Source organism: Solanum pennellii, chromosome 3, assembly GCF_001406875.1.
Source record: "Solanum pennellii chromosome 3, SPENNV200".
Lineage (NCBI taxonomy): Eukaryota > Viridiplantae > Streptophyta > Magnoliopsida > Solanales > Solanaceae > Solanum > Solanum pennellii.
In genome coordinates, this window is record NC_028639.1 from 56,309,018 (window position 1) to 56,323,972 (window position 14,955).

Consider the following 14,955-nt stretch of genomic DNA (forward strand, 5'->3'; position numbering starts at 1 on the left):
ACCTCCGGAAGTGTCCATGCATGTTTTGAAAATTCAATTCTCAGCTCTGAGATGATCTCAAGAGCATATTTCTTCCGATCCACTAGGATTCCCTTGGAAGATCTATTGAACTTCATTCCAAGAAAAACTTCAATGTTCCTGAATCCTTGCTCTTGAAGGCTTTATGTAGGGATGCCTTAGTTTACTCAATAACAAATATAATATTACTGGCTGATACTAGCATATAATCTACATAGACCGAAGTGATGATAATATCCTTTTTAAACAATGAGTGATCCACGCAATTTTGAGTGAATCGTACGTAGGCTTTAGACAATTTCAAATTCCATTGTCTGCTAGCTTGTTTTAACGCATATAAGGATTTAACAAGTCTACAAACTATTATGATAGACTTCCCGTGACTTGCTAATTCCTGAGGAAGCTGCATATAAACCTCATTATGGAGATCACTCTGAAGAAATGCATTGTACACATCCAAATAGTGAACATGCCAATTATGTTGTGCAACCGATGATAAAATTAAACAACTCTCACAGTGACAATTTTGGCCACTGAAGAGAGAATGTTTCATGGTAATCAAGACTCTCCTGTTGGTTGTAGACTTATTCCATCAACCTGGCCTTGAACCTCTCCACCTCACTAAAATCTTTCAGTTTTACCTTATAAACTCATCTACACCCAATAGCAGCCTTATTTTGGGGGTAAAGGTACTAGGTCCCAAGTGTGATTAAGCTCAAGAGCTTTGTAAATTATAATTCATGACTTCAACCCATCTACTATGTTGAATAGCCTCCTCATAGGTCATTGGTTCCTGTATATTAGATAAGGAGTTGAGATATACTTGATAAGCAAGAGAAATAGATTACGAAGAAGGTATATATGCATTGATTGGATAGGAAACATTAGTAGCATATTATTTAGTAATGTAATCAACATGCAAAAAATGAGCCTTTATCACTCTGTGTGATTTTCTTGTATGCGAAGGATCAGGAATAAATATAGGAACATAAAGAGTGGCGGGTGACTGGTGAAGTATATCTTTAGAAATTGCATGAATTGGTTCTAGACTGACAAGATTACGTACCAAAGGGCCAGGAGGATATGTAATAGGAGGCTCATCCACAGGATAAATGTCACTAGATGACAAAGGTTCAGTAGACCAGGAAAATTAATCATCATTACATCTATATTAATATAAAAATTTTCCCTTGTTAGGTCAAACAATATGTAGCCCTTGGTGGTTGTAGAATAATCCATGAAATTGAGGGCACTACTCTTGAAGAAAATTTGTCCACTCTACGAAAGACACTGCCATAACACAAACATTCAAAAGTCTTGAGATGACTAAGAATAGGTCTCATTCCAAATAACAACTCATAAGGAGATTTTCCACCAAGGACTGCTAAGGGCAATATGTTAATTACATAAGTTGCAGTTAGAATTCATTGACCCCAGAATCTTAAAGGGATATGCCATTGAAATCTGAGGAATCGAGCTACTTCAAGCAAATTTAAATGCTTCCTCTCAGCTACACCATTTTGCTGAGGGGTATGGACACAACTTCTCTGGTGCAAAATACCAAGTTCCTTGAGGAGAAGCTGCAAATCAGCATTCACAAATTGAACACCATTATCTCATCTCACTTTTGTAACAACAGTCTGGAATTGAGTGTGGATCAACTTAAAAAATTGCCTTAATACTAATATAACATCAGTCTTAAACCTCAACAAAAAAATCCAAGTGATATGGGAGAAATCATCGACTATAGCCCAAAAATGTTTATTCCCATCAAGTGTTTCTACATAGTATGGTACCCAAACACCTAGGTGCAAAAATTCAAACACCTTATTAGAAGGACTAGTCGAATGAGAAATAGAACGTCTAGTGTGCTTAGCTAAAGGACAATCATTACAATCAAGTACAAATGATTACGGTCATCGCATTAGATGTTACTTTGAGTGTGGGTCATATCCATATTTAAGTATCTTTTAAAAATATAACTCTACTATATATGATCTTGAAAGAAGAAAAAAAAGTTCACATGAACTCAGGAACACCCTAGGTACACCCTTGTGTACTTGGTTCCTAGTGGTTAATATATTCCATGTACTTTAAAGATGAAAAAGATAGTAGAGACCACAATCCTGATCAAAAACTATAATATTATTTCTTTCCCTCTTTTTACACACTCAACTAGGGGTGTGCACTATTTGGATTAAACTGAAAAAGCAAACTGAATCGAACCGAATTCTAATTTGGATTGGGTTTTTTTGGATGTATAAAACCGAACCGAAAGACCGAATGCACAACCCAACTCAACTATAAAATGGAACCATTACGAAAACAAGTAATGCCAATGGTTATGGATTTATAGTTAAGGTCTGAAGTAAAAAATAAATCGTTGATGTTGAAGACTATCCATTTAATAATTTTGAAAAAAAAGGATGAGCTCATTCACTACAAAAAAAACTCAAATTGCCAACAGATTTTACTAACAACTTAAGTTGGTTAATATTCTACTAACAAATTACCAACATATTTCTAACCGGATAATATTTTAAACCATAACAACGAAATTCTAACGGATTACCATAATAAATCTTACTAAGTATTTTAGTTGGAAAATACGGCGGAAAAAAATGGTGCCAAATTTAGCAACCTTCTATCAATGGATTACCAACAAAAATATTACTAACGCACACCTTTTGTTGGTAATATTACCAACGAAGTATATATCGGTTGGTAATTATGACAAAAAAATATTTATATAATTTATTAACATATTAACAATGAATTACTAACCAAACATTTACGAACGACTAGATTGTGTTGCTAAATTTACCAACCAAATATAAATATGTTGGTAAAGTAGTAACGAAATGTAATTTGTTGGTAAAATTGCCAACCAATATCAAATTAGTTGGAAATTTTTCCGATGAAAAAAGATTGTAGTTAGTTAACATCATTAAAATAGTTGGTAATATACCAACCGATCACTAATCCATTGGTAAAATTCACCAACATATTAATTATTAGTTGGTAATATTACATATGAATGTTTAGTTGAATGTTGCTTCTTCATCTTCTCTTTGTAGAGGGCTGAACTTTCATATGCTTTTAGGCGAAACTCATCAGGCTCATTCAACCCATTAAGTCTCTGCTCCACTGCTTCATTCCAATCCATCTTCAGTTTCTTCATCGCCCACATGACCTTGTGCTCTAACTCAACCGGCAGGTGACAAGCTTCCCATATAAAAGTTTGTATGGAGACATACCTAGGGGAGTCTTGCATGCTATCCGGTATAATTTATGGGAACTCTATATAATTTATGCATTCAAACCTGCTTCTGTATCTTTATATGTGTAGTATCTTGGTTAAGGCTGCTTAGTTGGGTTGTAGTAATAACCGGAGAGTTGGTGTAAGTGTCAATCACAGTAATTTGGATCGTAACAGTACTCCACAAGCCATGCACTACCAGTAAGTCTTTACGTTGATTTTCTTTAGAAACGTGTCAATTCAAATATTATTTTTATAAATTCCCTTTGTCGTAAGCAAAATTGAGAAGTCGCATTTCAGAAAAATTGAAGTTATTATCCTTCTTCATGATTTATGTGACAACTAATATATGAATTTAATTATTGAGGTAGGCTACCACAGTCCACAGAGAAGAGATAAATAGCTAAATACTGTTGAGTTATGCTGTAATTGTATACAGGAAAACAAACAAATAAATAAATGTTTGTTGTATTAATTATGAATGGGTGGTTTACGGTGTGGTGGGTCGTAATCCATCTCTATAATGTCTCCATACAAATTCTTCTTATTTCCACTCTTGGAAGCCATGTGTATTTCATGAGTTGTTGACCATCTTGCACCCTACAAAACCATTAACAACTCAATAGTTTTCGCATTTAACAACACTATACACACTTAAAAGATGTGTTTGGTGGAAAATATTTTCTCGATACTTATTTTCTGATGTTTGATACGTAAATAAATAGAAAATATTGTACCAAGGGCATTTACATATAGGAAAGGGTGAAGTTGAGGTGGTTACATTATTAAAGCAATTTTAATTATCTTCTATAAACAGGTAATTAAATCACCTTTTTTTTTTCCAAATTAGATATCAAGACTGATTAAAATGGCTTGTCTATTCAGTAATATAATTATTGAAATATAATTTTTGATATTTACGTGCATATCAGAGATATGGAGCTTGCTTATAAAAACACATTAACGTAGTATTGAGTAGATGATTCTTTTGTTTACAAGTAGGGTCAAAACATTTTGTGGAACTGAACAAACTTGATGAAATGTGGTGTCCACCTTGATTCATTAGATATAAAAAATTACCTCATAAAATTTTTATTTATCTCAGTTATTAATTTAGCTTATTTAAAAATTGGATTGATTTGCTCACAAAAAAAAATGCCAAAATTAAAATTCTAAAAAGAAATTTATTTGACATGTTAATTATGTACGGTAATAAACAAACAAAAAGTTTATTAAGCATTTTTAAAATTAAATAAAGGAAAAAGGCATGAATTCCTCCCTAAACTTGTACTAAAAAGTCAGTTACACACTTTAACTATCATAACGATCTATTACACACCTTAACTACTTCAAAGTGAATTTAATACCACACTGATATGTTTAACACCACTCTCAGAGTATGCAGTGTATTACACTCGCTGCCATATCAGCGCCACGTCAGAAATTATATTTTTTAAATATTTTTTACTTTCTTTTCTTTATTACTTATGTTTTATTTTATTAATTATATTTTACACTAATTAATTTCAAATGAATTGTTTAAGTTCTCTAATAATTATGTCTTCTTCATAGCAAAATGATAAAGAAGAAACTTTTAGGAATGACCATCAAAAAAATTATTCGAAATTTGGAGTTTAGTCGTGGAGATGAAGAGTTCTTCCATTCCAAAATGTATTCACAAGAAGGTTGCTTCAATTTCTTCCTTCAATTTATTCCATTGATTGGTCATGGAAAATGAGCTTCCATTGTTATTTGTTGCAGCTTGTAGTTGTAAATATTTATCAGATCTAGACATATATTTCTTTGTTCTTTTTCCATGTTTTTTCATGGAGGTTTCTTAAAAAATGAAGATAATAGAAAATTAATTTTCTTCTCATATTCAATTGAACGTCAATTCACTCAAAATGTCCGATGAAGCTCCAACAATTGAAACCTCTCAAAATTTTACTCCTATTTGAAGTAATTTGTTTCTTGGTTGCTTCTTGTTATTGATTTATTTTATGTTTAATGGGGTGTAAAGAAGATGAGGATGGTGAGGGTGTGAAGAAGAAGAGATGTGGCGGTGGGGTGTAGTAAATATTTTGATTTTTTTTTACTTTCTTAATTACCTGACGCGCGTTTTTTTTATATAATTATTATTGTTATTCCATGTCAGCTTTAGCGGGTAAATAAATTCACTTTTAATAGCAGAGGTGTGTAATAGGTCGCCATGATAGTATAAGCGTATAACTGACTTTTCGGTACAAGTTTAAGGAAGAATCTATACCTTTTCCCTTAAAATAAATTTAAAGCTTAACACTAGTTGAACGAAATAGACTAGACTTTTTATTTAATCCATCTTGAATAGCTCATACTCATTTAGACTTATGCATGATGACATAGAAGTTCGATACTACATAAATGTGTTTATTAACTTGGCCTTAATTGACATCTATATCCTCTGATTTTAGATATGAACAAGTAGACATTTAAGCTTATATAAAGTGAAACAATTGCATACACATGTGTCCAACATGACATCCTACATGGTGGCATACATACGTATTATGTCATGTAGAACACATATGATTACTTGTTCAATTTCATAAAAATTGAAGTATCTACTTATGCACTCCTAATTAAAATTAAACATAAATATCACATGAAATCAAGTTAAAAAATAGGCGTAATACATAAATATGTCTTTAACTTGGCTTCGAATTACATTTATGCCCTTCAACTTTGGGTGTGCATAAGTAGACAATTAAACTTGTATAAAGTTGAACAAATAGACACACATGTCCTACATGTCATTCGTCCTACGTGGTATATTTGCTATGTAGGACTCATGTGTTTATTTATTTAAAAGTTGGATAGTTAAAGTGTCTATTTGTGCATTATAAAAGTTAGAGGTCAAAGTTAAAATTTAAAAACCAAGTTTAAAGTCTAATATAAGTATTATGCCTAAAAAAATATGTGTATATATTAAGCATGTTTGCGTATTATGTCTTTGGTATTATTAAAGACACTTTGTTGAATTTAATTACCTTTGTTTTTGCTGCCTTGAGCAAACGTACTGCGTGGGACAAAGCTGATAGAGACAAATGAGAGCCAATCATTTCTACCTGCATGTCTAATCCCATCAATAACATGCAAATCATATATACATACTAACAAAACAAACAGTTGAAATGAAAGCAAGGCCAAATTGTTCTACATTTATATTCCACTTGACAAGACTTGGGAAACAAAATAAACGGAGGAAGAAAAATAGAAAAATTCAGAACTTCATATTCTAGCAGGAAATTATAAAGGCATAATACATATATTGGACCCTAAATTTGGTTTTAAATTTTAACTTTGACTTTCAACTTTCATAATGCACAAACAGACACTTTTACTATCCAATTTTTAAATAACTAAACACATGAGTTCCACATGACACAATACACGTAGGATACCAAGTAGGACAAAAAAAGACATGTAGGACATGTGTGTCTATTTGTTCAACTTTATACAAGTTTAAGTGTCTATTTGTGCACATCCAAAGTTGAAGGGCATAAATCTGATTTGAAGTCAAATTAAAGGGCACATTTATGTATTATGTCAATTATAAACTATGGTTGAAAGCATTGATTCAAGAATATGTAGGCTTAACACACAATGAATTATCGTATGTCGTAAGTCAAATATATTTTTTTATTTACCATGTGTGTTAAGCTTAATAATTTTACGTGGTGCAGTTTGATTAGACATATTGAATATCCTCCGAATAGTATCATATGAACTCAAATGAATGAAGAGTAAAAGAGCGCACCTGAAAAGCTCGTCTAATACAGCCTGCTGCATGTGCATAATTTTGCAAGTAAATGATGTTTATATACACCATAAAATAAATATTAAGACATAGCTAGCTAGTTTTAAATTGTAGTAATTATAAGTTGAATTTTACCTTGTTAGGTAGTGACTTGCGAGCAATAGATGGATGGCTGGGAAAGTAAATGATGATGATGACCAAAAGTAAGAAGGAGAGATAAGATGAAGATGAAAACAAAAGAGGCATCATGATTGATATTAATAGTCTTCTTCAAAGGGTTGGTTCATGAGAAGATAGGCCTAAAAGTTGTATCGACAAATTTATAATGGAGGAGAAATACATAATAAGTCGAGAGCGTTGTTAAAACACTGGTCCAACTCAATATTCAAGTCTCATAAATCTAAGGAATTTACCATCATGAGTTGTGCTGCAATGATGAAATTATTTTATTCTTAATCAGAATCTCAAATATGTGCCCCAAATATAAAAAAAATCACGGTGGAGCATCACGAATCTTGCGTGCGGGATAATGTGAGTTTCGAATAGACTAAAAAAGTCAAGGAATTTGATTTGATGAATTAGGACATATTAATTCTTCATTTGAAATGACTCTAAAACGATCGGTCCAATCCAATCATAAAAGTACCCAAGGCTAACGCAAGCATAGTTTTTACTAATAATTTTTTTATTTTTAAATATTTTTTTAAACGTAATCCCCTAATAATATAAGTAAGTACTCATATTTTGGAAGGAAATGTTGGTTTGAAACTTCATTAAATTGATGACATTCCAGAAAAGAAAAAAAAAACTTAAACTGAAATATCTGTCAACAGTTAAGTGTAAGCTTTATAAACTTAATTTTTAAGCATTGAATTTGATTTAAATTATGTTGGTCCACGAAGCCAACCCAGGCCCAGCCTCAAGGGTCAACAAGCTAATCTAACTTGGGTTGGACCTATGGGCTATGAGCCTCAATTTAAATTGGACTCAGAAAAAGGTCATTCACCCAAATATTCTTATTTTGGGGTGCTCCTTCAACGGTGTATATTTTAAAAAAAAGGGATAATTGTATATAATAGCAAACTAATAACCTAAAATAAATAGAGTAGCTAGGGTTTGATTTAATTGTGCTCCATAGCAAACGTTTGCCAAAATTTGTCAGTCGCCTCTCTCTCAAAAATCTCTCTCGTCACTCTCCCATTCTCGCTTCAATCTCTCGCTCGCTTCCTCACTTTTTATACAAACACAAGTGTATAAAAACTGTTTCTATTTGTATAAAGCATAGAAAATTGTATAAATACATATATTTTTGTTCCCCTTTCTCCCCTCTTCCAGATCTCGCTCGCAACCCTCGCCTTTCTCACTTATACAAACAGAAGCGAAATGTATAAATTGCGTTTCTGTTTGTATAAAGCGTGAGAAAATTGTATATACACATGCAAGTACATATATTTTCGTCCTATACATTTATAATTATACAGTAAAAATACTCCCCTGCCCAGTTTCTTTTGCCTTTCTCTCTTTCTAGTTTTATACAAATTCAAATTGTATCTAATTTCTCACTTTCTCGTTTTATACAATTCGATTCAATTGTATATTCCCTGTCCAAGTCTATTTTATCTTTCTCTTTCTCATTTTATACAAATTCAAATTGTATATAATCGTTCTATACACTTATAATCATACAATTCGTTTTATACACTTCGTTTATACAATTATCTGCCCAAGTGTCTTTCTCTTTCTCGTTTTATACACTTTGTTTTATACAATTCGCTTCAACTGTATATGTATAGTGAATTATACAATTTCTATGTTTGCTATGGAGCGCAATTATGCAAACTTTTTTATAACATACAAATATAAATTTTTTATTTGCTATATGTAAAAGTTGCCCTAAAAAAATTAATCAAAAATATTCTTAATATTGAAATAATAATTTTTTTTTACCAAGCATAAATTCATATTTTTATATATATATTATGATATCAACAATTATTTGCAGCATTAGTATATATGTTTGTATCATAATATTCCACAGATTATATTATATACCGATCCAAAAAAACTTTCTTTAAAGAGAATAAAAGAGCGTATGTCCCAAAAAGTAAAACTTCATTTTTCACAAACACACTACATCAATCAAATACTTAAGAAAATTCTATATTATTTATATTGCATGACTTAATTCCTACCAAACTTTTGTGAAGAAGTTTCTCTAAACTAAACTATTGTGAAAGCATAGTCATTAAAAAAAAAAACGTTTCATACAGGTCTTGAAATATGATGATAAATCAAATCACATAATAATATCCAAAATATGACTTCACTCCTCCAGCTATTAGATGATTCTGATTGGTGCTACAAAGTGCAGAATTTTCCTTGTTTTCAACTAATACAATTGTATAAATATATCGTCGACCTTTCTATTGCTTATGATGAAAATTCAACTTCATTCTCTTGTGCGAGCATAGCTTTTCATATCTATAAAAAAAAAAAAAAAAGTATATCCATATCCATTACTTAGACGAATTTGGTAGAAAACTAACATATTTATTTATCTTTGATAAAAAGAATCATTACAATAGTTCTAGATACAAAAAGTAATACACTATTTTTTCATTATAAATGCTTAGTTATTCTGAACACAATCTGCTGGAAATCCCTGTGGAAATCGCTTTGAATCAGTGCAGTAATCATAAACCATGTAATTCTTCTGCACCCATTTGAGCCTCTCTTGGCTTGTGTTATCTAACTCTTCATTCAACCATGAATTGCTTGTTAAAGTTGCAGAATTGGAACTGCAAGAAGATGAAGAATTGGGAATACAAGCATTAGCACTGAAGTTTCTGTAAGAAGCACTAAAGGGTGCTTGGCTCCAATCAGTCTTAACAAGTCCTCCTCTTGTAGCCCAATCATCTGCATTCCAAAGACTCGAATATATCCTCATTGGTTGGTTCTTTGGATATGAAACTCCAATCGATTCACTATTCTTGTATTCTCTAATTGGCGTTCCGTCCACATAAAATCTGTTTCAACCATAAAAATAACAGAACCCCAAATCAAGATTTATCCCAAAAGAATGTGTTAGATTTGAAGAAAGTTTGAATGTTTAACTACTTACATGATGCGTTGTGGATTCCAAGTGATGGAATAGGTATGGAAATCAGCAGTAGGGTCAAACCAGAGATGAAATTGTTGTTCTCTGTTTCCTTTGCCTTGACTAAATACATTAGTATGGAGAGTATAAGGATCACCACTTAAATTTCCCAAGAATTCAAAATCTATCTCATCATGTGTTGCTCCTTGTGATGACAACTGCAATAAAAGAGTTCAATTTCAGGGGATATTCATGTATATATAGCTCAAAAATGATTCAAAATTTAAGAGAATTACTTACATAGTAAGCAGTGACAGTGCCAGCAGAATTTCCGGGGACAAGTTTGAGCTGCATGTCAATTTTACCAAAGAGATATTCATTCTTGGATTGAAAACCAGAGCCAGAGATTTTGTCAAGTGTGAGCGTAAGGAGGTCGCCATTGTTAAGTATTTTTGCTCTGCCATCACCCCATGTGATGTCAAATTCTTGATCAAACTTGGCCCCAATTGCAATGCCAAAAGCACTAATCATAAAACACATTACAAGTACTAANATGTATCTATAATTTTGTTGTATAAATTTAACTTTTCTAAGAAAAACGTTAATTTACTATTTCCTACAATTCTTGTGTGTAGGAACTCTAAAATTTATTTCACTCATTAAATTTTTTTTCTTTCATCTCCCAACTTCTTTTTACATTTTCATTCATATTTTAATATATAAAATTTCTTTATTTTATTGGTTGGACATAGTTTAATCTTCTCAATAATATTTATTCTGATCAATATTTTCACATTCGTTAAATACTCTATAAAGTGTATCATAAGGTGGGTTTGTCCAATTATTTCATTTGCCTTCTTTAGTTAGATTTCTCCTCCAAAAAGAGTCTTACTTCAGATAAATCTATTCCAATATAATTGATTTAGCTACAAATATTGACCAACACTTTTTGTATTATTGCTAAGATAGCAGTGTATTCACTTCTTTTAGTATAATATCTATTTATGAAAATCTCCTGTTGCAATAAAATTCAAATTCAGATACAAGTTGATCTGTGAATGCCTTTGCATATTTGAACTTTGAAATGTGGACATGGACTATGCTTGGAGCACACAGGTTCATAGTTGACTGTGTGTTCGTGTAGTTTAAAATGATATGAAATACACGTGCGTTGCACGTGTTCGAGAACTAGTTTATTTAAAAGAATGAACAAGTAGAGGGAGGGTGGATATTTCCAACCGTCAAATTACATTTACATAGCTGATAATTTTAAGAGAGATAATTGTTTATATTTGTAATTTTGCTTTAAATTATTTTTATTTTTTAAAATAATTTAAAATAACTAAAAGGTCAAAAATATAAAGTGATAGTTCAATTGATGTCCTAAATTATATTTCTTAATGGGGTGCATCCTCTCAAAAATTTAGTTAATACGAATTATAGGGAGTATAACCTAGTAATTAGATAGAATAGTAATTATAATGATTTGCTTATTTGGCATGATGTAATGATAGTGTACTTAAAAATATAACCTTTGATTGCACAAATAAGGGAAAATGCATAAGTACCCTTCTAACTTATGTCTGAAATTTTAGAAACACTTTGTTGGAATTCTGACACTCAAAATTGCCTAAGGAACAGGTTTATTCTATATGTTCCTTTGCAGATTACAGCAGTTACGTTGTATGAAGCAAATAAAATAATAAGACAATATTTTATTGCGGAAAACCTCAACTTTTATGGGTAAAAACTGAAAAAACCTTACCCCTAAATCAAGAACCAGGTTCTTGACTGTTTGCCTAAGAAAAGAATTAATTAAAATAGTATACTTTAATTAAAACCTTCCTATCTCAAGGAAGGAAAAACTCAACTTCGTTTTATTACCTTTTCTTACTCAATTACAATATTCGATTAACTCTAATCGAATTCTCTAAATTTACAAAAAGCCAAACCCACTTTTTGCAAACTTACTCACTAATCTCCTCTCTCCACAAGAAGCCAAACCCACTTCTTGTTTACAATCACACAAGCTTACGATCTTACTAAGAACAAAGCTCACAAGTTAACAAAACACACAAAACTCACAAAAACTCTCTTTGCTGCCTTTCTCTTCGTCTCACCTCACACTTTATTCGATTGCAAAGAACTGCTTTCTTTATCTTGGAATTACTGTTTATATAGACCTTTGAACAAGAATTATTTCCTCTCTTTGAAGTTGATAATAATTCTGATTTCTGTATCCTTCTTTGATATGGAAAAGAATTGCTCTATTTTTTTTTTTCACGCAACCTTCTCTGAAAAGGTTAAAGTAGGCAACCTTTTCAGAAAAGGTTTTGTCTTCAACAGTAGGCAACCTTTTCAGAAAAGGTTTTGTCTTATTCATTTATGGAAATTATTATTATATTCATTTATTTTTTCCATAATTCCAGCTGTGCCTTAATATTTGTCTTTCGCCTCTTTTCAATTGGAACGACCACTGATTTAATAATGAACCTGGTTCATAAGTGAGTCAACATAATATTTGTATCTGTCATTATCAATGAACCTGGTTCATAAAAGTATTTGTCATTATCAAAAGTTATTAACAGAACTTCCATCAAAAACCACGACCTACACCTCTGTAGAATTTAACTCCACATTATTAAACTTCAAGTCTCAACAAATGATTACAAAGCTATATAACCTAAGGAATTATAAACTCTAATTCTTAGAGGAATTATAAACTCTAATTTCTAGCTACCCAAAGACACAGAACCCCCGGTTTTATATCTTCTAATGTTCTTGAAGTTCTACAACTTGTCGAACAACTCCTACTCACAAAACTCAGATTCTAATAAAAATTCTTAATTACAATCTTATAATTTTTCCTCACAAATTGCAACACTCCCGATAAATCTCAAAACTCTCTCAAATCTCTTGATCGTGTTTTGATCTTCTCTCTATGTAAGTGCGTAATTTTTCTCAAGCGAAACTATCGCCCTGTTTATAGATTTGGAATTGAATCAAAAACTTATTTCAACTAGAAATCCTACTTCATGTAGGACTCCTTTTTTGTGTGGAACCTAGTTCAACTCGAACTTGTCTTCGCCGCATCTTAAACTTCTTGTCTGAATCAACTTTGTCTTTGCCTCTACAAAACCTTGTTAAGTTCAACTTGGATTTTTTATCATTGTTTGTCTTTGCCGCAAGTGCTTCTTCGTTCTTCTTAAACTTATGTTATTGTCTCAAGGAAAACTTATACTTAGTTTTCCTTAAATAACTTGTCAGGAAAACTTACAATCAATTTTCCTTAATTAAATAAGAAAACCTTCCACAAATTTTCCTTAATTAAATAAGAAAAACTTTCCACAAAATTTTCCTTATATATTGCCAAAAAAGTTTCCTTAATTAAATAAGAAAACATTATTGAATGCTAATTCCTTTTTCAACTTGGTTGCGAATTCCTTTTTATAAAAGGAAACTTTCTGTACTGGTTGCTTGTCAAAAAAGCAATACTTCCACAGCTTCATATCTTCTAATTCGCGAGGTTGACTTTCACCTTATCCAAGTCGGATTCGGTCTGTAAGAAACACGTCAAACAAGTCGTTTCTTTCATCTGTTCATGTATTTGTCAATTATCAAAATTTTTCTCAGTTTAACAAATTCCCCCTTTTTGATGATGACAAACATACATTACGAACACAACAAATAAGACATACATCTTCCTCTTTTTGCCATGTTACTGCTATAGCTTCTTAACTTTGTCATACTTCAAAACAACGAGACTTTAACACACTTACACTATACTAAAGTCCTATTACCATCCTGAACTTATTTTATAAATAATTTTTTACCCCTTTTCAGCCTACGTGACACTAGCTTGAAAAAAAATGTCAACACGCAGTGGGCCCACAAGATAGTGTCACGTAAGTTTAAAAGGGGAGAAAATTATTTATAAAATAAGTTCAGGGGGATACTTGTGCATTTTCCCTCTAATTAATTATGAGCTAGTGTTTGACTCCAAATTTTCAAATATGCTTGGCAAATCATTTTTAGGTGAAGTTTTACCATGTGTTTGACCATAAATTTTGAGAGAAATATTTAACTATTTCAAAAAATATAATTTATACCCATAACTCAAATAAAACCTATAATTTTGTATTATCATTTTAAAATGAACATATTCGTTAAAAAATAGCCCTATAACATAATTGATAAGAAAAACAGCAAAGAAGTGTGAATGTGCAGAACAAAGAAAGAGGAGATTCAGAGAAGTAAAATCTAGAAATTGCACAACAAGAAAATAAAATAAAACAAACCAAACAAAAGAGATGATTCATAGAAGTACAATGAACAATGAACAAACAATTGCATAAAAAAGAAAACAAATCGATCAAAACTACAAAGGGAAAACGAAAAACCTACCAATTTGAAACTTCAAAATCTGAGGTGTAGAAGTTAGCTGAGAAGGCGATGGTTCACTTTCTATTCGTTTGATTTTAGTATATATCTAAATAAACATGCAAAATTAATACAAAACCCTCCACCACGTGTTGAACAAGCAATAAAAGAGGAACAAAAAGAGTCATGATACTTGTAGAAAGATATTAAGAGCAATACCTTAATTGCACATTTAAACTTGTTACTGATTAAGAATTAATTAAAACCCATTAAATCAATTTCTTTTTTTTTTCAATCTTGTTATAAGTTATTAATGAAGTAATATGACAGGTAAATATTAGTTAAAATTAATAAACGATGTATTATATATATATATATATATATATATATATATATATATATATA

The 14,955-nt window shown here is 31.2% G+C and overlaps 1 protein-coding gene across 5 annotated transcripts in view; it reads right to left on the reverse strand.

Annotated features, from left to right (window-relative positions):
* Positions 1-9,569: 9,569 nt before the first annotated feature.
* LOC107015042 (probable xyloglucan endotransglucosylase/hydrolase protein 23) overlaps positions 9,570-14,955 on the reverse strand; it is an 18,100-nt gene continuing 12,714 nt past the window's right edge. For 3 of the 5 annotated variants that reach the window (XM_015215202.2, XM_015215200.2, XM_027915715.1), the window contains exons 2-4: positions 10,471-10,708; positions 10,195-10,388; positions 9,603-10,099 (exon numbers count right to left, since the gene is read on the reverse strand). In XM_015215202.2, coding sequence (XP_015070688.1) covers positions 9,703-10,099; positions 10,195-10,388; positions 10,471-10,708 — 829 coding nt within the window. In that variant the 3' untranslated portion in view covers positions 9,603-9,702. Of the gene's footprint in view, positions 10,100-10,194; positions 10,389-10,470; positions 10,709-14,955 lie in introns of all 5 variants that reach the window. The other 2 variants (XM_027915716.1, XM_027915717.1) reach the window with 2 other exon arrangements.